Below are 22,867 nucleotides of genomic sequence, written 5' to 3' on the forward strand. Positions count from 1 at the left end.
AGCCTAAAACTTCTATATCATGTTTCCCAACCATCAGGAGACCAGGGAGCACCCTGAACTCCTGATATCAGTCCCCCAGCTCTGTCTGTGTGAGGATGCCTAGGAAGTCAGAGCCACTCCCTCTGGGATGTTACTCCCACCTCTCAGACAGTCTTTTCTTCCTCCATTGTGAAACTTCCCCACCTCATGACCCAGGAAGCAAAGAGAGTTCAAGTCATGGGTTTAAGATTTTTATTCTTTTTGGGGGGAGGCAGAGGTGTGCCAGGGATTGAACTCAGGATCATTCAACCACTGAGCCACATCCCCAGCCCTTTAGAAAAAAAGGGCTTTTTTGTATTTTATTAGAGACAGGGTCTCACTGAGTTGCTTCTTGCCTCTCCATTGCTGAGGCTGGCTTTAAACTTGCGATCCTCCTGCCTCAGCCTCTCGAGCCACTGGATTAGAAGTGTGCGCCACCATGCCTGGCAAGATTTTTATTCTCTACTTGAGTATTTTCTAAAATAGAAAAACACATGCACACACACACCCTAACATTTTAAGAAAAACAAATCTCAGATCTTTGAAGACCTGATTTCTCCTGGTTGAAGTGCAGAAATGATGGCAACAGCATAAAAACACTATGATTTCATGACCCCAATATGCTTCTCTCTCTGAAAGGGTAAAAAAAAAAATTAACACATGATCTTTTCACTGCTTGTTCCTTGCCATACAAGGGGAGCTTCACCGGCAGAAAGCAGAGCATTCGACTTACAGAAAATTTAGGGAAAGAAGATCTTTCAGGGGATAATTCTTCCTTGAGTCAAGCCCCTTCCACTCCTTCCCATTTTTTTTTTAAATCAGAAAATAAAGGATTTATTTTTTCCTCAAAGGGGGACCAGGCAGGATCGTGGCATCTCGGGTGCCTCACTGTGAGGATATGCTGTCTTTCCCATTAAATAATAAAATATGCTCTAGAGTCTCAGGACTCCTCAGACCCGGGGGACATTAAACCAGGCTCATCAAGCACCACCCATGTGGAAAGATATGAATATATTTTACCTGACGCACACATATTTCCTCTGCAGCTGCCTGGGAAGCCTTGCTTCCTTATGGGCTCAGCTCACTCCTTCCCAAATAAGACAAAAGGGAGGAAGAAAGGGGGAAAGAGAAAAGGATAGGTCTTATTCAAAATTGTGGGAAAAAGGGATTTGTAATACATGCAAAGATTCCAGCCTGAATGATCGTGTCAAATTCTTAATCAAATAGCTCCCTTTTTATTTGAGGTATTATTTTGTTTTATTTTTACTTGTTAGATGAATTTTTACATAACTTTGAGTTGCTGTAGGCTGAGCTGGTGGTCATTTCATGTTCGATTAATTGGGAATGATCAAATGTTTTCTATCATGATTTCATGTCTCATCTACTTTGGTCTGAAAGCACCCAAACCTTGCCCTGCTAGAGGACTTGTTGAGGCTTATATGTTGAAGCCAAGTAAAGATACAAATCATGAATTCCATTGCAACACCCACTAATTGTCAGATTTTTTTGTGGAAGACTCTAATTAAACCCCATAGGAAAAGAACACCAAGCAGTGGAAAAAGAAAAATCAGTCACTTAAACAACTCTGCTGAGAGCTTAAAATAGACACATAAAAACATCCTAAAAGTAGTGTTATTATTGTTGTTGTTGTTGTTGTTTTCCAGGCAAAGATTAGAAAAATCAGGAATAGAGAAATGTTGGGCTAGATAATCATATTCTAAGCATCTGAAAGGTAGCATCTATAAAAACTTTATGAGATGCGCTAAATTTATTCCAGACAAAATCTTCATCGACTGACTGCCTATTAGATTGTCTTTATTGTCTTTCTTTCTTTATAGAGCTGTCAAAGGAAGATTCCTCATGCTCAACCAATCATGGAAGATTCTTTAAAGACCCAAGAGAAGAAAGAGATTGGTACATCAACCTAATTCATGTAGATGAAAACCCCTCCTCCATCTCCACTGTTAACAGTCACCAAAAAAAAAAAAAAAGTTAAAAAGACAATCTTTTCTGAGACGCTCCTTGACAGGACAAATGACAACCACCCTGAAACATAACATATACTTCTCAAAATAAGAAAAAGCACTAAACTTGTACCACAAAATCCTCATCACAAAATCCTCATGAGATCAGAGAATGCAGAAGTTCCTCTCGACCGAGACAAAATGTCTTTCTCACAGAGGCAAATGTTAAGAGACCTCAAAATCATACTTTGTGATTGAGATATGCCAGGATTCGGAAAGTCAACTCTCAAATTTTATACTCATGGTGGGCGTGGTGGCACATGACTGTAATCCCAGTGGCTCTAGAGGTTAAGGCAGGGGGATTACAAACTTGAGGTCGGCTTCAGCAAATTTGTGAGGACCTAAGCAACTTTGTGAGAACCTCTCTTAAGATTTAAAAAAAGGGGGAGGGCAGGAATGTGGCTTAATGGTGAAGCACCTCTAGGGTCAATCCCTAGTACCTTAAAAACAATAAAAATTGTTATTCATGCCTCAACAACACTCACAAAAGTCAGAATCAAAGCCAAATCAAAGATACTCATCTCTTACGCTTTCCTACCTTGGACATGGCTGGGGTGCCACAAGGTGTCTGAGTGGAGAACTGGATCAATGCAATCTTCTGGGTACCATTTCCCTCCTGCCTTGTCAAGCAGCAGGACAGTGTCCTGTGAACTTTTCTCATGCTACTCAACTTCCTTCTGAATGGGTACAAAACATCATATGCCTTGGGTTTGCAAAATACCATCTTCCCCATACCTGCATATGAGCTTTCTATGTGGTTTTAAAACACACTGAGCTCTCCAGATCTGGATGGTCTCAGCTTCCAGCCTGACCTACCTCACAATCATGGAAGTCCATTCTTTCCTTCTTCCCCCAGCTTCATGGAAGAAAGCTCCCTCCTCCTGTGCTAGAATAACACTTGAGGTTCAGCTTCATCAGGGCCAGCACCGTCTGTCACTGAGCAATGGAATCCTCCTCTCTCTCCTAACACATTCCCTTCTGCATGTAATATAACAGATCTCTCACACAGTAACAACTTCACCCATTCTCTCTAGGTTGTATTTCTTACCATATCTCTCACCCTACAAACCAATCATATTTCATAGTTTTTTTTGGAAATAAGTGGGTATGCCACAACAATCTAGCTATTATTCACTTTTTACGAATAGGGTTTTTGTTCAGGTCACCAATGCCCTTTATATACCACATCATAGAACTCCTTACCTTTCCCCTTTTAGCAATCTTCGTCTGGAGGTGGGAAGCTGGATACTTTACACTCCTCTTCTGTTGTAAACTCTCTCCTTTGAAATCCACAAGTTCTTCTCTTCTATTTCTGCTTCTGTTCCTCTGGTTACCTGAATATAAATTAGGAGGCTGGGCTGTCATTAGATCATCTTCTTGCTTAGGAACCTAAAATGACCCTATATTTCTTCCCATTTTCCCCCTTTTCCACCCAGAACATTTGACAACCGATTACCATTCCCCATCTGGAACATTAACATCTCTTTCAAGGCTCTACCACATCTTTGTTGATGCTCAAAATCATTGTCACAGAGAACATAAATTCCATTTCACTGATTTTAAATTCATAGGAGAATTTAAAGAGAGGTAAAGTAAATTTAAAGAGAGGTATAGAGAAGTAAAATAACAGCAAATTACTTTTCTAAGAGCTCAAGTTGATAGGAGAAGGAGAGGAAGAAGACAATCAAGACAAACATTCTCTAGCCTTCAAGTTTTCATTTATCACAAGTTGGATGATAATTGTCCTCCCTAGTTTTTATTCGGAGAGAGCTTTTATACATCTCTTCCTCACACTCCCTTCTGAGGCATAGTGTAATTGCTTTGATTGGTTTATCTGTCAAAGTTTTCCCATCATCTCTCTTTGAACACCTGGTGAGTCTTCCCTGTGTACCATGAATTCATTAACAAATTGACCCTCAGGAAAAATAAAGAGTGTATAAAGGCATAGAAAAGACAAGAAAATGAGAATTCCTTGTATAAATATGGGCATTTTTATATCCAGCAGGACAACTGGGGCAGGAAGCATGAGCATAAGACAAGACACCTGTTCCCAGTGTTGTTCCCAGTTGTTGACCCCGTCTAGGGTCAAATATCCAGCACTAAACAAGCTGAGAGCTTGCAGTGGACCCATGCACACCTTTTCAAAATTTGGATTAAGGAGGGAGGTGTTTGGGCATAAAGAAGGAGGCCAGGTGGTCATCGAGCTATGCCCTTCTCAAGAACCTAAAATGACTATTTCACACTGACTAAAGATGTTCAACAAATACACCTGGACTTTCTGCTTTAAACTTTAGGCATATCCCTGAGACTTCTGATGGCCAATGAAATACAAGTGAAACATATAAGGTGGCACAATTCAGGTGGAAGCCATTAATGCCTCCGTGCAAGTCATTATATTCTCTGATTTGTCTTCTGCCACGGCCATCAGAAGCACTGCAGAAGGGCTGCTCATCAGCAGGCATCCCGAGGTGAGATAATGCAGAGAAACAATCCCAGCCAACCTGCAAGGAATATGGAGTAGAGGCAAACTAGCATTTTTAAACACAGTGTATCTGTGTCTATGTTGAATAGTACACGTCCATCAAATCTAGCATCCTCAATCCTAACTAATTAGCCGTCTTGCTAGCTTTTGTATCCCTGTCTGTTAACATGCTACAACATGAAGCTCTCAGATGAAGGGAAGTGGATTCATTTTCTATTGCAGTGTAACAAATTACCATGAATTTAGCAGCTTAAAAGAACACCATTTCGTATCTAGTTTCCGTGGGTCACGAGTCCAAGCACACCCTAACTGGGTCCTGTGCTCAGGGACTCCCAAGCCAACAATGAAGGTGTCAGAAGAAGAGGCTGTGGGAGGTGGGGGGCACACAAGGGAGGAGTGAGAGAAGGAAGTGAGGACTGACCTCTGCATGAATATTGAGATGTGGGTTTCTGAGCATCCTAACTTTCAAGTAGAGATTGTGCTTTGAGTTTTTGTTTGTTTCTTTTGCTTTTATTTCTCTGTCCTTAAAATATCTATTTGGGCTTTTATTGCTCAAAAGCAGAAAAGTCATAAGACTGAGTTTTATCCAGTGGTAGGGAAAATGATTCCTTTGTGAACAGGCTCAAAGGACGAGGTAGGAATGATCATAAGGTTACTTTTAGGATTCTGCTTCATGAGTCCTGTTTGTCCATGGAAATGTTCTTCTATGGCACATCTGTCTCTTCATGTGGTTGGGAATTCCATCAGGAATGCACTCCACCAAATAAATCTTCAAGAAATACTTGTTAATTTTAAAGTCCAAGGTCTTGGATTAGTAACAGTCTTATGAGCTTCACTGAGAACCAAGATATAGTATTTCTTTCTTTTCTTCTCTGAGGTGAAAGAAACAGGGCAGAGTTTAGCAACTCCAAGCATGTGCGTGTGCACACACACACACACACCCTTAGGTCTTCTTGGAAGGAGGGAACTCAATTCCTAAAACTCCGTGTGAAGTCATTTTCTTCTCCTGCAGACAACTTCTGGATCTCTGATTCAAGCCTTGCTGAGCCTCTGTCTAGTGACCCAACTCTGAATCTAAACAAGAATTTCTGGGGAGGGAGATAAAAGGGGATTTCAAAGTAGGAACCAGAAATGTCATACAAATACGCTAACTGTAAGTCAGATTGTAAAATGGCAATCTAGTTAACACATCTCAACAATTTCTTTAAGGAGTGAACAAAGAAAGGAAAGTCGGTGTCTCAGGTACCCATTGAATGTGTTGTACTGGGTTGTCTGGTATAAACAAAAAAGACCCATACCTATGATTGATTCAGTGGAAGAAATAAACAATAGGCTAATTCAGCACTCACAAATAATTTAAGAAGAAAGTCTGTTTCAAAAAATATCACAAAGGAAATACATGCACACAAAGCCAGATTAAGTCATGGGTATGCATATGTATATGTGTTGTGTGTGTGTGTGTGTGTATGTATCACCACACACATAGCTATAAACTCGTTTTATATGGCCCCTTCCACATTCGATATACCGTTGAAAAAGAGGAAAAATCAACTAGTGAAATTATCCTTGTTTCTGAAATGCAAATTTGTATTTCCGGTTACAAATAGGGCCACGCCCTCTGTTCTACTTTTGTTTGGTGTGTACATTTGTTTGGTATTTTTGGGCAGCAAATCCCAGCCACTTCATCTCAGAGACGCTGCCACGTGGCATCATAAAAAGTAAACCCTATTGATTCTTTCATTAAGTGGCACTCTAGGAAGGCACTTCCTGGTACAAGAATGCAGGCAGAGCTGGCCTCCAGAGCTGCCCATTCATGGGGCCTGCCTGAAGCTGGGGAAGTTTTCCAGTAAACTCCTAACAGTGGCACTTACTTTGAGCAGAACCAAGCATCATCTGTCAATCACATCCCCTTGCATTGAGAAATCACAGTGGAAGAAAAAAGTGGAAAGTGATCTTGGATAAAGTAGGGGACTCATTGGAGAAGAAGAACTAAGGGGCAGATTTATGTGTTTTATGAATTATCAGGAAAAAAATCCCTTGAAGTGGAGCTGATAAAATGACACTGTTATGGGAGAGGAATGAGTCTGAGGTATGAGAAAGAGAAGAATGTATTATGCATATTAATGTTCCCATTAGAAGTCCTCAAATGTGTCTCTCTTACATTGGAGCCTCAAAGGAACTTGTGTTGCAAACTGGACTTGAACAGGCTCCCTGGTGAATCACAGTCTTCTAAAAGATGATAAATTACTGTCTTCCAGGAAAAGAAATAAACTTCAAAGGGAACATTACCCAAGAGTAAGGATTTAGAGGTTAAATAGCAATAAAAATTAATTAAATGAAAAATGTTTACAAAGTCTTCATCCAGGAGGAAACCATGTCTTTATAATTTGTCATTTACTAAAATGAAACTAAAACTTAGCCAATGGATTGAGGAAAGGAAGTTAGGAGACTGACAACGCTGGGCATGTGATAGGTCTTCATTCTATCTGAGTGCCTGCCATGATATCGTACCAAGGTCATGTGCTGAACAGAGAACAGAAATAAATAATGAAGGAGTTACACCAAGAAAGAACTGCTATAAGGATGCACTTCTCCATTTAATTCTCCCTCCACAACTATAAATAGGCTCTTTTATTATCCTCATCTGATAGGTGAGGAAACTAAGATTCAAGGAGGATAAAGAACTCATCCAAGATCAAGTACATATGAATTGGTGGGACCAAGTCCAGGGCTCATCTTAGCCCAACTCCAGAGACGATGCTTTCCATCCTAACAGCACACTGTGAATCTGAGTTGCGTGAGACTTTCAGTTTCAGTGGGACTGGAACAAGGACAGTGAAAAGGAAGGGTCACAGACGAGGTGAAGTATTGGTATGAACAAAGGAGAGTGAATGCCAAACTCTTCAAATATGCTGTAATCAAGATGCATCCCTGCCATTGCACAGACTGATTCCTCTGGAAGGAAAGCCTTCCTGTTTTCTTCCTTCCGACCCCTGCCTTCATCATGCAAGTGGACACTCCATGGCCTTTCTCCAGTATCACTCCTTCTGTGGATGCTTCTCATCTACAGTATGTTGTATCATAGAGCAGGCTTTGGATACCTCTGTCATTCAACCAAGAATCTCTCTCCAGGGAAGAACACATATATAGGTTAATCTTATTTAAGTTGCCCTAGCTCTTACCATAGTATTAGCACAAAACAAGCATCAATAAAATAAATTAATAACTAACTAAGAGCACACGAAAATTTCATTTTATAATGAAACAACTAATCTTTGCAAACAAAAGTAACATGAGAAGTAAAATCCAAAGATAGCACTTAGGGTCAGATCATAGAAGTTCTCTTAGTCCATTTTCTGATGCTAGAGCAAAGCTCCTGAGACTGGGTAATTTATTATAAACATAAATTTTTTGGTTTATGAGGCTAAAAATTCCAAGAGCGTGGTGCCAGCATCTGGTGAGAACATGTGTCAGTCCATGGAGGAAGGTGAAAGGGTGAGGGAGACAGATGACAGACAGATAGAAGCAAGAGAAGCCACACCCACAGTAACTCACCACCCTTGTGATGAGAGTATTAATCCATTCATTCATCCCTCATGACCTAATCACCTCCACCTCTTAACATGGCTGCAGGGGGTATTAGATGGCCAACAAAAGAACTTTGAGGAACATATAACAGAGGACATTCAAGTCACAAACAGTGGGGAGACTGTGTAGACATTAATCCCAAGAAATACCATGCTCTGCAGTATTTGGTGAGGTAGACCTTGACTACACCATGGCTGAGAAGGAGATAACCAATAAAGAGCTCAGAGTCACTAGTGCTAAAATTAAGTTGACTTTACCCTTTCTTGAGATTATACATAAGGAGAGTGGACTTGAATGTCACCCAGTCCTAGGTTCAAATCCTGAATATAGATATTTTTAATAGGTGGATAAAATAGATAATTTAGGAGAAGTTATTGTTTATTATATTAATTACCCTTTTGATCTTCGTAACTATGAAAACTATTCTATTATTATCTTTATTCTACAGAAAGGTTAAATGACTGACACCTGGTCACTCAGCCAGCAAATGGAGGAGGCTGGACTAGAGATCCCTGGAAATCTCTCTTCTGAGCTAAGGATCTCTACCATGATACTATGCTGATACCTTGGCACCTCAAAGGCATCTCAAACTTAATATTCCCAAAAGATAACCCGAAATTTCTCCCATACCTCAAACTTACTCCTTTGCAGCCTGTACCATCCCAGCAAATATTACCATGACCTACCAATTGCCGAAATAAACAAAAAACAAGTTAAACTCCTCACTCATTCTTTTTTTTTCCATTTTTTAATTTGTTTTAATTAGTTACACATGATAGTACAATGATCTTGACATATCATACATTTGAATCAGACGGCATATAATTTCTCTTTTTCTGAGTGTACAGGTTTCAGAATTACATTGTTCATGCAGTCATGTATATACCCACAGCAATAACAATGTCTATTTTATATCACCCCATTTCCTACCTAACCACCAGCAAGCTCTGTCAGTCTAAAAATGCATCCCCAACCTGCCTGCAAATCCTCTAAAGCCCTATCAATCCCAATGGCTTCCAGATTATTTGCCCCTTTCCTTGCCCAGGACAATCTATTCTTGACATAACAGCCAAAGCAATAGTCTAAAAATTATAATAAGTCACATCACTGTTGAAAACACACCAGTGGCATCTGTTACTTCTCTGGGTCCTGACCAGTGGCATTTGATCTTTTCATTCCCTATCATGTTCTGCTTTTCATAACTGGTTTCTCATTAGTGAAGTCACAGCTACTGTCACCTCCTGTGAGAGGCCTTCCTTGACCACTGTGTCCCCCTGCAGGAACTAGCTATTACATCCCATAATCTCCTTTAGAACTTTTGTCTCCAACTAAAATGTCTCCTTTGTCTGTCTACTATTACATATATAGGTCTTCCATCAGAATTACATTCCCTAAAAGTGGTGGTCTTTCTCCTTCTTTTATCTCTTTATACTCAGTAACTAGAACAGTGTCCAGCGTATGATAGATGATGAATGAACATTTGTTGAATAAATGAAACAAACACTGTCCCTGCTCCTTATTCTCTGTGTAATATAAAACAGATGATTCAATTCTGTAAAATCCACCCTGTAGAGTAGTCATGAAATGGATATGATATGAGGTATGTGATATACATACACAGTACTCTGCATGTCAAGAGTTAATTCCTTTCTGTCCTCTCTCAAACACAGAATACATATTCATGTATTACTATACTATATTATTTATTCCACTGTTTGCTTCTGTTACCAATAATCACCCCTCCTGCTTAACCAACAGTTCCCCCAACATGATGCTCCATTATGCCTCTTTTCATATTGTCTGAAACAGCACAGGGAAAAAAGGTGTTCCTGGGGTTGGGTCATGTGATCAAAAAAGCAGATTTTGCTAGTCAAAAGTGTCCAATAAAAATGGGAAGTTGCTTCCTAAATGTCTCTGGAAGTCTGTGGTTTAGCTCACAATATCTTAACAGATTAAGTTAATGCAAATAGCAGATGTATTTTGTAGCAAGAAGACAAATGTTCGGCAGAATTAAAGTTATTCATGTGTAGTCACACTGGGAATATTTGCATGATATTTTGCTAATTGCTCCAAAACCTGACTCGTAGCAAATAAACAAATGGAGAAAAAAAATAAAACAGTAAAAAATTAGCCCTAGGCCTCTCTGGTTTCTCTTTTAAGCTTTCAATGTCTTTCTTCAACCACTCAACTCTTTGCTCTGAAAGCCCAGTGGCATTTCCCAGTCTCCCAGGCACTTTTTTGGACCCGTTACCTGAATGAAGATACTCACAGTTTTTCCCTAGTAACGAGATGTCCTCCAAAAACATGTGATATATTTTCCCTCTTCAAGTCCCAGAGCCCTCTTTGGACGTCAAATCTGTCTTCTTAGATTTCCTAACTACAGGATCCTATTGATGGATTACATTAAAGTAGTTTAAATTTGTCAAGTTTTCTTAAAATATTTCAGATGAGTTTCTTTTGTTGTTGTTGTTGTTGTTTTTTGTTTGTTTGTTTGTTTTTGTCAATATAGATGAGGTGTACTATTTTCTGAGAGCTGCCTTTAAAAAGTACCTCAAGTTGGGTGGCTTAAAACCAGAGAAATTTATTGTCATTTAGATCTTAGTCTGAAAACAGGGTAGTGAAGGATTGTTCTTTTCTGATGTCTCTGAGGAATGATCTAACCTGTGGATTTCTTGTGGCTTCTGATGACAGCTGCCAATCCTTGTCATTCATTGGTTTTTGGACACATCACCCTGGGGTGCATTTTTCCCCACCTTCACATGGCATTCACCCTGTGACTCTGTCTTCACATCATTGTCTTCTTATAAGAAAATCAGTCATATTGAATTAAAAGTCTACCTCTCATTTCAACTAATTAGCTCTACAATTACCCTACTTCCAAATAAGGTCACATTCTGAGGTACCAGGGGTTAGAATTTTGACTTTTTTTTTCTGGAGGAAATACAATGTAACGCATAACATTAAAGATCTCCAAACTTTTATGGATATAAATACCTACTAAAATTGAAGTATGCATGCACTTCAATGTGTCTTTCTGTGATTATATATAATATGCATGCTATATATATATAATAGACTAACCTACTAGTTTTTCATATGCATTATAAAGAAAACATAAAAATGAAAACTTAAAAAATGAGAAAAAATTAGAAGTGACAATGTTGTCTCCTGTCCTCCTTTTTACATAGAACACTGCCTAAATAACTATGAAAGGGATAAATCTAACTCTGTGAGGGAGGGAAAATTCAGTAAAGAAAGGAAAATGACTAGTCTTGAAAGATTCAATCTGGAATAAAACTGAAGATTTTGTAGTTAAATGCACATTCTAAGTTTAAGCTTATAATTTAAATCACCCACCATTTAATGGGTAGTAGAATGTTATTCTTAAAGAATCATAGTCAACATTCTACTCATTCTATTAGAATTCTGGAAATAGGCAGGAGTCCAATCTGTCCTTCCTGTTTCCTTTCTTTCCCTCCAGAAAGTGACTTTTCATCAGTATATTTAATCATCATAAAAGACAGGGGTCCAAATGTGACAGCAAAAGACCTCAGAAAACTTAGTAGCACATGACCCAAAGGACTTGAGAAAAAGACCTCTTTACTCAGGGTATTAGTGTTCTCACCCACGACAGGGTACCTATCTCAGATGATAATACCTTTCTCAGAGTCCCTGTGAGACCAAACATGACTCTAGAACAGAAGACAACACACCTTGAAGAACAAAATGTGTTACACTAACACCACACAGGGGCTCCCTTCATGGAATCATGTTAATATGTTGAATTAATGTTTTATCCAATTTTTCATTATTGGGGCCAAAGTATCTAAAAAGAACAACTTAAGGGAAAAAATTATTTTGGCTCATGGTTTTAGAAGTCCGATCCATAACTGAGCCCAAGATGAAGCATAGCATCATGATGAAAGGATGTGGCAAAGGAAAGTAGTTCAGGACACAGCCCAGAAGCAGATAGAAAGCTCAACTCATCAGAAACAAAATATAAAACTCAAAGGCACATGCCCAGTGACCTACTTCCTTTCCCACTCTACCTGCCTACAGTGATCATCCAGTTAATCCATATCAGTGGATTAATCCACTGATTAGATTAAGGTTTTCATCACCTAATCATTACACTTCTGAAATTTCTTTCATTGTCTCACATATGAGCTTTTGGGGGGATACCTCATATCTAACCCAAAGAATCAGTAACATAATTAGGACCCCATGTCCAATCACACAACCATTCTGAACCTCCTTAGTACTGTGTCTATAAAATGGGGACAACAGAGCTCATTCTAACCATCTCAGAAGGAATTTAGAACAATAGAATGGGAGAAGGTGCAAGGAAATACTTTGTAATCCATAAAAGCATCCTTTGTTATTAAACTATCATGTTTTCTTAGTAGTAGATTGAGAAAGGAAATGCAAGTTTCTAATTCATTAATTCACTACATGAAAGTCAAAATCGGTTTTCAGCTTCCAGACACCAGAAAAGGAAAGTTAGTGTCCCTTGGCTGATTATTGCATTATTTCAGATCCAACTCAGAAACGTTAATAAGAAGGAAAGAACAAGAGCAGTAAGCTCAGGGTTGGGAAGCACTTTCATCACTGAGGGATAAAGCCATATTTAAACTAAAACTTCCAAGTAACAACTACTGTCTTAAGTTCTCAGGTTGTCAGTATCTAATAAAATTTTAGAGAAAATTAGAAAATGCCTGTCTTGTAATTATTCCTCATTGTGTATGAGCTCTGTTATCCAAGATTCTCATTCTCCCTCGTTTTCTTCTTGCTTGGTCTTTTCTTTTCTGAGCTTTATATTTTGTTTTAAGATTTTGGAACAAAGAAGTATTGAAACAGACCTGGTTCCTCCCCAGCCATCCCTCCAAATAGAGACTTCCTCTGCTACAGGGACATCCAGGGGAAGCCTCAAAGAGGACAGGTGACCTGAGAGGTCTCTGCTCCTGCATCACACACCATCAGAATGCCACCCAAGTGCGCACACATAGGGATCCTCCAAATGTCTCTGTCTCATACAAAGAGCAACCAAGATCCAGTGCTCCTACCCTGGAGGTCCGGTTTCCCTCTGAGAGCTCTTATGCCCCTTTGCTTCTCCAACCCAACATGTACCGTTGTCTTCATCACAAGCACCTTCATGATTCCTCTTCCCTTCCCCTCACATCCATCTCCAAGCTTTCTCCAAAATCACAGCTCCTCTGGAATCATCTCACCCATCTCACCTAACCAGAGACCCAGAATCCCATTTCAAAAGCCTCTGTCCTAATGTATAAACATTTGGGAGCAATCCCAATTTTTTTCAATCCACCCTTCTATAATCAATCAAAGAAACATCTGTCAAGTCTTCTTAAGCCCATGTATATATAGATACACAAACTAAAGTTACCCTCCTACAAGCCAGCTGCCCTGTACTGTCCCATGGTCTTTGTTTACCAAATGAGCTTCAGTGTAACTCTTAATCCAATTTCTATCCTAGCTTAACACACACTCTGCTTCACATGTCCCTCAACAGACCCAGTTCTGAAAAACCACTTTCCATCTTAGAAGGCATGTTAGAAGGTGGTAAATATAGTATGTACTCAGTTTTGTTTCAGGGTAAAAGCAAAAGGCTTTGAATCTGATAGAATTGGAATCCTACCTTTGTACTGTAAATGCTTTGCATTTGAGAGTAAGCTATATCCTTTCCAAGGTTCTATTTGTTCATGGATAAAATAAGGGAAATACTCATCTCCTAGGATTTGTGGTATGTGTGTGTGTGTGTGTGTGTGTGTGTGTGTGTGTGTGTGTAGATCATATTCATGAGATGATATGCAAAACTCCAGATATACTGATAATATTCAGTTGGATCTTATACCCACTCTCCCAATTTGGCACAGCACTGAATGCAGATCTACAGCCAATGAACTTTTCTGATGACAAAGACAAAGTTAGGAAGCCTTTATATTAGAGGTTTCCAGCACTGAACAATTAATTCACCAGAGGAACTATAAATATTCCGAAGCCCAGGTCACACTGAAGACCTGCAAATCAGTCTCTCACTTGAGACCCAAAGTCCAAAAGATGAGGAATCCTGAGCTTGCCAACCTGAAAGATTGAAGTGAGAGAAAACTGACTCCAGAAGTGTTTAGTTCAATATCATTACACTATCAAAGAATTCCTCCTCCAAATTCCTTTCCACGCAGGTGGTAAATGTCTAAATGACCTGTTTTCAGTTAGCGTGCTTTGTTAAAAGAATTATTCATGCTAAATCCCATAGTGGACATCAAAGTAGTACTGTTCTATAAGACTTTGCTGCAAGCAAGCAGGAATGTGATCAGAAATCTTGTCCTTTCCAGACCAACCCACCCCAACTACACACACACACACACACACACACACACACACACACAAATCCAGAATGTAAAATCTGTTGATGCTCTCTTTTCTCTATAACCTGAATACTGAAAAATACCCCCAAATAAAAGTGTCTGTCTGCTAAGTCAAATATACAAAGCTTACTATGATATTTCAGAAGCCAAGTCACCAAATCTAACACAAACACAACATAGTTTTTCTTTCTCAAAGCAAAAAAAAAAAAGAAAAAGAAAGAAAGCCCAAAATAGTATCCTTGCAAGAAGCATAAATTGTATTGCTAGAAATAATAGCAATCTCTTTAGCTATATCCCCTAGGACTCACTTCAGTCTGTTTTCTCAAGTACCATATTTTTAAAGCTCTGTTGAATACCTCCTTCTTAGACACACTGATCTGAACATTCTAAATTGTGAGCACTTAGTGGTGCAAGGTTGGTTGAGGATGTACCTCAGAAAGAAATGAGTCCCTTTATCACTCATTATTGGTATGTGATTACCTAGGGAAGAATTTATTCAAAAACTCACTGTCCTCAATTTAGAATTTCTCACATTATACCCAGTAGTAGATTAGTTATTGCTCAAATACACTTATTTCTGACTCCCTTTCGCCACAGGATAAATATATTCCCCTGACTTTACACTCAGCTGTATGGCTTTCTTCATCAATGGATTATTAGCAGATACAAAGTTTAAAATGTGCTTATTCAGGTGGGCTTACCTTCTTGCACCTCTAGCATCAACATGAGAAAACCTTTGGTCCAGAATGAACAAACACATTCGTAACTGACATGAACCTAACATGTACTGAGGACCTCTACTTAGCTATATCTTCAGTTTGAAGCAGAACCACCCCGCTGAGCCCATGCTAGATTTTCTAATTCCCAGACAACCCACAATTAGGTAGAAGAGAATAAATAACTTTTATTTTAAACCATTGTGTGTTTGGGATGGTGTGTTATACAGCAACAGCTGACTGATATATACTGTAAGACTTGGTACTGAATAAATGAAAGCCCATAGAGAAAAAAAAATGGTTAAGAGATCCATTTCTATGACCAATTAAAAATATCATTTTTAAGGGATTCACTAGGGTGAAAAGTTCATTTGTTCATTTTATGCTACAAAGTAATTGTGTTGCTTCAACTATTATTGGAAGTTAATTATTGGTACATGAAAGTCAAGAAAATAATTATTTAGTGTGTGGGGGGGGATAGAGGTACTAGAGATTGAGCTGGGGACTTGCACATGCTAAGCAAATGCTCCACCATTGAGCAGTCTATAATTTCTATTAACAACTGTTTTAGATAGGGAAAAAGTAATATATTTGAAGCTGAATGGAAAAGCTGGCTACAGGTTCACTGTATTATAAATATCAATTTTGCCATTAGTTTTAAAAATAATAATCATTATAGCTATCCTTAATTGGGTACATACTAGATGTATTTTATTGGCATTACCTCAAAACACTATGTGGAAATAGTTGTGATTATTTGTGCCCATTTTAGAGGCGAGCACTGTGAGGTTTGGAATATTTAATTAACTTGTCCAAAGGTACCAAGCTAGGAAGCAGAAAAACTCAGATCTGTCCCACATCTGTCTCACTCGAGAGCCAAACTTTCACTACTGTCTCTCAAAGTTAAAAAGGCAAAGACGTAAAAAGAATGATGCAATAGGAATAAAGTCATTAACATGGTTCTTCTCCAGTAAAGGATGAGTCATTACATAAATCTCTCTGACAAAATGTGACTCTTCTATTTCCCCTCTTCTACTGGCCATCTTGAGTTAATGTCTCAGATGTAAATATTCAATGCCATTAAACAAATATTTCTTTGGCCCTAATAGATGCCAAGCCTTATGTTCAGGCTCAAAATTACAGTTGAGTGTAGGACACAGTTCTTTCTTTTTAGGAGCTTTCAGTCTAGTACATAATTGATGTTGAAAAGATCCTAACCAAAAAGTCCCAGTGTGAGTTCAATCATGTTCTAAACGTGGGGTGAACAGATGTTCAGACTAATGATTGCTGGGGTGGGAAGAGGGTGAGGGTTGGGGAGTTAGTTACATTTACTCACTGAGAATGCTCATTCCTTTTTGAAGGCAGTCAGCAGCCAAGAAAGAAGACAAATTCTAAATTAAAGGAGAGATCATGCTGTGCAAAACTGCTGGTTAGAATGAGAGTCGAAAGATAACAGCTACACAAAATGCTGTGCTCCAGTCTATGGTGTCTGGCCAGCAGGGCAGCACACCCTGCATGGTGACACGTGGGAGCATGGTGGACCAACAAATAATAAGTCCAAGGGGGAAAAGGACGATGGCTAGGCGTTATCAGACTCCCTTCTGCATAAAAGGATTAAGAACTTATTAAATTTAGGTAATTGGCTTAAGTGAAAAACAGAATTGCAGTATGGTGTTGTTATGATTCTATTTTCCAAATGGGTCAAATTTTCCACTACCCCAGGTTCCAGACATGGAACTCAGACATGGGAACCTCTTCTCACAAACAAATTAATATTTCCTAATTCCTCTTTTTTTTCTCCCTCCAGGCTAAAAAGTGGGCCTCATCTGAGCTGCCTCTGCCTCTCTATATCACTTAAAGAGAAAGAAAAAGGGTGCTTCCTGTCCCATTTTGCAAGTAGAATGTTAAATGTCTTCAGGGGGTTGTCATGGAGAAAAAAGCATCCAATGTTCCATAATCTTCCTTCACCAATCAAAGATAAACTATTCCAATCCTAATTATTTCATAAACAATTACCATCAAACTATATTGATATAATACGTCCTGCACGGAAATCTCAGGCATAGTTATCAAATTTTGGATATGATCAAATACTGTCTCTCTCTTTGCAGAAGAAAGTTAAATGCATACCAAAATACATTTTGTGCATAATTCGAACTCTAATTCCAAATGTGACATTATCCCAGCAGTATCACTTGCTACCTTATGTAAGTAATTTAAGTGATGTGAACTATACCTGTGAAATAGGAATAGGAAAACTACAGAAAAGGTTGTTGTGAGGGTGAGAAATCATAAGGCACCTTTGCAAGACAGAGGGAGAAAATACTCAGTAGAAGGTAGATTATATTGTTTTAATTGGTACTGTTTATATTTAAAATCCTGTTATTGATTCTGTATCTTATTTTTGTCATAGGCATTAATAATATAAATCTCTATCTCAACATAAAATTTGGAACAAAATGACTCTAAGTACATATTATCTTGTAAAATCCTTTGAATTTTAAAATGGCATTGCTGTTAGTCCTTTCACTGTGTGTGTAATTAATTGATGTTTAGAGCCTCAACCTCAACTCTCTTCCAGGCTTCTTGGGACCTTGCTATAATATAGGCACTTTGTATCTGACTTGCTCGGATTTAGAATTTACTGTTTACCTAAAGTGAATACCAACTTTTAAACTCTGATGGAGAGATAGGATTTAAAGATGACTCCTGGCAGTAATAGGGCCCCCCAAAACCTTTAGCCTCCAGTCATTCCCCTGAATTATGAGAGAAGGACCCAAACTTTTTGTGAATGGAGATTGAATTCCTCTTTCAGTGTTTCATAATTATCTAGGAAGGGGTCATAATCATGCTCACGAATGCCCAGGCCACCTACACCAAGGGATCCAAGCTGGCACGGAAGTTGGGGCATGGTCCCTCCCTGAACCAAACCATTACCATCCTCACATCTTAGAACAAATTAACCTATTGTTTTGTCTATGAGCTTAGCCTCGAAAACCTCAGCCAAGAGGAATGCCAGCATAGTTAGAAAAATAATCTAACATGTTTCCCCCATAATGAATTATGTTAAAAACACTTTTTTTTCATTCAAATTCCTGTTTGTCTTCATTGGAAATCAGAGACTTTTTTCAGCCTTCCACCTAAGAAAGTACTTAATTGAGTCAAGACATTTGGAATCCATCGTTTTCTTACCCTGCACTTTTGCCTCTCTTTCTTTCCGTAATAGCAGCCAGATTCCCCTTTGGGATCCTGTGTGGTATTGGTTATACCATCACTCAAGATGGCCTGTTCTCCAGCTACTGACTCATCAATTCTGTTGATAGATGACATTTCAGTTTTTCCAGTTTTCTTCTACTGGGAACAGAATGGCAACGGATAATCTGTTGGAGTTTAAGTTAGTCTGAGGGTTTCTGTTGCTTGCAACCACAAAGTATTAACTGATATATGTGGGGAATACAGAAAACCCCCTTTATCATGTACCATTATTTATAGATACAGTATAATGTTCCTATTAGGCACAAATTAACATAAGGTTCCAGAGTTTTAAAGAATTCCTGAGAGCAACCTAGCACACTGTTCTACCTTCACAAAGAGAAACTCTGACACGCATCTTACTTTATGATCATTTAATACCTACAAGTTGTTAATTTAATTATAAAGACTTTGATCAACTGAGTTCTTCTAATGAAAGCTGAATAGATAGCTACCTTGCTAATTTAAGAGAAAAAAGGCAGGGTGAGGGGCTGGGGATATAGCTCAGTGAGTAGAGTGCTTACCTCACATGCTCAAGGCCCTGGGTTCAATCCCCAGCACCACCACCAAAAAAAAAAAAAAAAAAAAAAAAAAAAAAAAAGCAGGGTGACACAAATTGCCAATAAATATTTGTAAAAAGACTGAAACTCATTAATAATCACAAAGATGCAAATTAGGGCCATGGTGAGATACCCATTTATATGCTAAATTGGCAAAAATATGACATCTTATGATACCCAAAATTGAAAGATGTGGATCCTATAGGAACTTTTATTTACATATTTTGGTGGTAGAAAAGCAAACTGGTACAACAACTTTGAAAAAAAAGTAGCATTTTATTGTAAATTTGAATATTCATGTACACTGCAACCCTGGGTAACAATTCAGAAAACTTTCTCATGTGCTCCAGGAAGACATGAATATGAATGTTCACAGCAGTTCTAATCACAGCAGCAAAAAGTAGGAAACAATTTAAAGCCCAACAAAAAAAGAATGGAGGAACAAATTGCAATATAGTCATGATGGAAAATTATAGAGTAGGAAAAATAAATGGAACAGAACCTCACAAACAACATGGGTGAATCTTAGAATATTGAATAAAAATAGCAAGTTCTAGAAGATAACACAAAACATAGACCATTTTTATAAAGCTCAGAAAACAATCAAGTCAGGTGAGTGTGCAAGCCTGTAATCCCAGCAGCTCAGGAGGCTGAGGCAGGAGGATCGTGAGTTCAAAGCCAGCCTTAGCAAAAGTGAGGTGCTAAGCAACTCAGTGAGACTCTGTCTCTAAATAAAATGCAAAATAGGACTGGGGTTGTGGCTCAGTGGTCGAGTTCCCTGAGTTCAATTCCTGGTACTCCCCATCACCAAAAAAAAAAAAGAAGAAAGAAAGAAAGAAAGAAAGAAAGAAAGAAAGGAAGGAAGGAAGGAAGGAAGGAAGGAAGGAAGGAAGGAAGGAAGGAAGGAAGGAAGGAAGGAAGGAAGGAAGAAAAGAAAACCAATCAAAACTAAGCAACACACTGTGTGTGTGGTGTGGTGCAGCGTGTGTGTGGTGTAGTGTGGGTGTGTGTTTAACTGATTTTAATCAAAACAAAAAATGTTAAACAAAGTTCATCACTAGGCTAGGAGGAGACAGGGACTTGGAATGTGAGATAATTATATAAGCAACTTTTCAAACAGGTTGACTTATATAAATTTGGGTGGTAAGTTCCCAACTGTTCATTTATTATTCTGCTTCATTGCTTCCAAGTATGTTCCAGGTATTCTCACATTAAAGAATGTAATCATAACAAAAGAAATTAACCAGAAGTAATAAATTCATCCAAAGACATGAGAAAAAGAGATTACTGTACAGGTTTCTCAAGGAACACTACAGATAATTTGGGGAATGTTCTGAGTTCCCACTCTCCCCATAGCCCAACAAACTCTTTTGCTTGATTTTTTTTTTAATCCAAGTCATTGGATGCCTTTCCTGACCCACTTCTCATTGGAATTCTAACTACTTTTCAGTCCTATAAACTACGATAAGTAAAATGAGAAGGTAGCCAATCTCTTATGATTCTGCTAGTCACTTTTGTTTAACATGTGCATTTTCTTCTCACAGAAGAGGCTATTTCTATCAAAATCACAGGGTTAATGTATTTCCTTCCCTTCCAATCTCCCATCCCCCACACACTAACCAACCCCTCTGGGAAAAAAGCTTTTATCTTATCAGAGACCTAAGCTTTGGGGATAATGCAGCAATATTTTATTATTGCTGCTAATAAGTGCATGTGGCTATAGTTGGAACAATAGATGAAGAATTTGGCTTTGTTCTATGCAGGCACAAACCTACCTACGTTGACCAACTTAAGAGGCTTCCTTCCTTCAACAACTGCCTTCTCAAAGATCTGTTTTGTCCTAACAAAGACTTTTGGAAGGTATTTTTGCCCACTTAACAGAAGAGAAAAGAAAGCTATCTCTGTCTGAGGTTACTACAACTAGAATTGTTCAAAGATATAATTTTCAAGGGTATGGGAAGAACCTTAATCTCTCCAAGTTTAAAAAGGTGACAAACCTTTAACAATTATAATGCCTAGGATTCAAAATGCACCCAAGAATGGATTAAGTGGTCTGACATATGCAAAAATGTGTGATTCTGGCTAAATCTCTGTCTCAGATACTCCTCCACTCATTTCAACCGTACCTCTTGCAATAAAAACTTGGACTGGAGCACTAATCCATATTTATATTATCCTGTTATGCTATGTTATGCTGAAAGCAACCCAATTTGCTAATAGCTTGTTATTCTCTAGCAGCATTTCCCCCAGGCCTAATACCATTCAATTCCTTCTCAGGGCTGCTTTCTCCAAGGAATGCTGATTGAGAGCTGGACAGCCTTTAATACATTCAGTTTCTGAAGTATTCCCTCGAATGCCTTCTTCCTTGGGAATAAAATAAATAGGGAACAACAACAACACAAAGTGTAGATAGTACAGAGTGTATATTGTATCCCAGAGGCACACTAGTACAAAACCATTGAGTGAAATACCACACCGCGTATTCATGTGAGTCTCTCTGGAAAAGTATTGATTATTTCTCCATAAAGTTTGCTCTCATTTTGGAGAATTTTTTTAAAAAATTAAAATTATCCCAGAGATGATGAATCAGTCAGGAAGGACCAGATTATGCTGCAGTAACAAAAGAAAACATATCCCAGTGACTTAAAATATAAAGATTTATTTCTTGCTCTAGCTATATAACTGGATCAGTTATCACTTCCATATCACTTCATGCCAGAACCCAAATTTGTAAAGCCTATAGCATATGAAGTATCACTGGATACTAAGGCTATAAAAAGAAGAATTGGTGTGGGGATCCACACATGGGCTCTTAAAACAACCAGACGTGACACTTGAGACTTCCTTTCACATTTCACTGGTTAGAGCCATGGGCATACCTAACATAAATGAAGCAAGAAAATATTCTACCAACTGCCTGGAAATTTTTTTAATTATTAACAAAATTAAAAAGATAAGTAGTTGGTGGACAACAGATCCTAAAATAGATCTTTCTTCTAAGCTGCAGGGTAGTCATGACTTTTCAGACAGGTTGACTGTTAATGCTTGCTAAATCGCATGTATAATACTGATGGAAAAAATATGGATCAGATGGAGAGGCTAACTGAATCAGAGCCAACTCTGGAGTTGATATTCTGAATGAATGGTTACCTCTTGGAGACCTTTGGACAAGGTTTTCAAAACAATTTAATAGTGTAAACCCAATGATACAGGTAATTTTCCAATTCCACCTAGCAGACTTTTCATTTCAAATGTGCAGACTAAGGTGAGCATTTTCAAAAGGAATTTTATCTCCAGAATTAGCATATACCAAAATATTTCAAGCTATGGGTGCAGAGCAAAATTGTTCATTATTTTTAAGGAGCTGAGAAAAGAAAATGTTGTAACTGGGAACTTTAAAAGATGAATGTGAAAAGCCAAAATGCTATAAATGTTCTCTATATGCCAGAAACGCCTGAACTTTTCATTTTTACTAAATTACATCTAATGTAAGCACATTTGGCCTTTTCCTTCCTTCCTCCTACTATGATATTCCAATCAAACTATTTCAATATAAACTAAATCTTGATCCAATACTATTATCTCAACCAGAAGCTCATTTTCGTGCAATATAAGCTTTAATGAGATATATGTACAATGGGTATGAGTAGTGATATACCTAAAAGGCTTTTTTTCAGAAAAGGAAGATATGTTTAATACATTATTATCATCACCCACACAATATACTTGCCAGCAAACTAAGGCCAATTGTCTGTGTGAGCTCTCTACTAGTCTATGGTTCTACCATGAATTTCCTCCTTTCCTTCTTTTTCCTACACAATACTTGATTTTGCAGGAGCAAAGC

At 38.3% G+C, this 22,867-nt stretch overlaps 1 protein-coding gene across 4 annotated transcripts in view; it reads right to left on the bottom strand.

Moving 5' to 3' along the window:
- Positions 1 to 268: 268 nt before the first annotated feature.
- The window catches only part of LOC308632599 (uncharacterized protein), a 78,593-nt gene continuing 55,994 nt past the window's right edge, over positions 269 to 22,867 (bottom strand). The window contains exons 2-7 of one of the 4 annotated variants that reach the window (XR_014018602.1): positions 3,246 to 3,376; positions 2,859 to 2,928; positions 2,581 to 2,719; positions 1,039 to 1,105; positions 568 to 650; positions 269 to 461 (exon numbers count right to left, since the gene is read on the bottom strand). Coding sequence is in view for 1 of the 4 variants with exons in the window: in XM_081264849.1 (XP_081120975.1) it covers positions 1,100 to 1,105; positions 2,581 to 2,719; positions 2,859 to 2,923; positions 3,246 to 3,376 (341 nt within the window). In the remaining 3 variants the exon portion in view is untranslated. Of the gene's footprint in view, positions 462 to 567; positions 651 to 1,038; positions 1,106 to 2,580; positions 2,720 to 2,858; positions 3,021 to 3,245; positions 3,377 to 22,867 lie in introns of all 4 variants that reach the window. The other 3 variants (XR_014018603.1, XM_081264849.1, XR_014018601.1) reach the window with 3 other exon arrangements.

The sequence above is a fragment of the Spermophilus citellus genome, assembly GCF_964194105.1.
Source record: "Spermophilus citellus genome assembly, chromosome: 13".
Classification (NCBI taxonomy): Eukaryota; Metazoa; Chordata; class Mammalia; order Rodentia; family Sciuridae; genus Spermophilus; species Spermophilus citellus.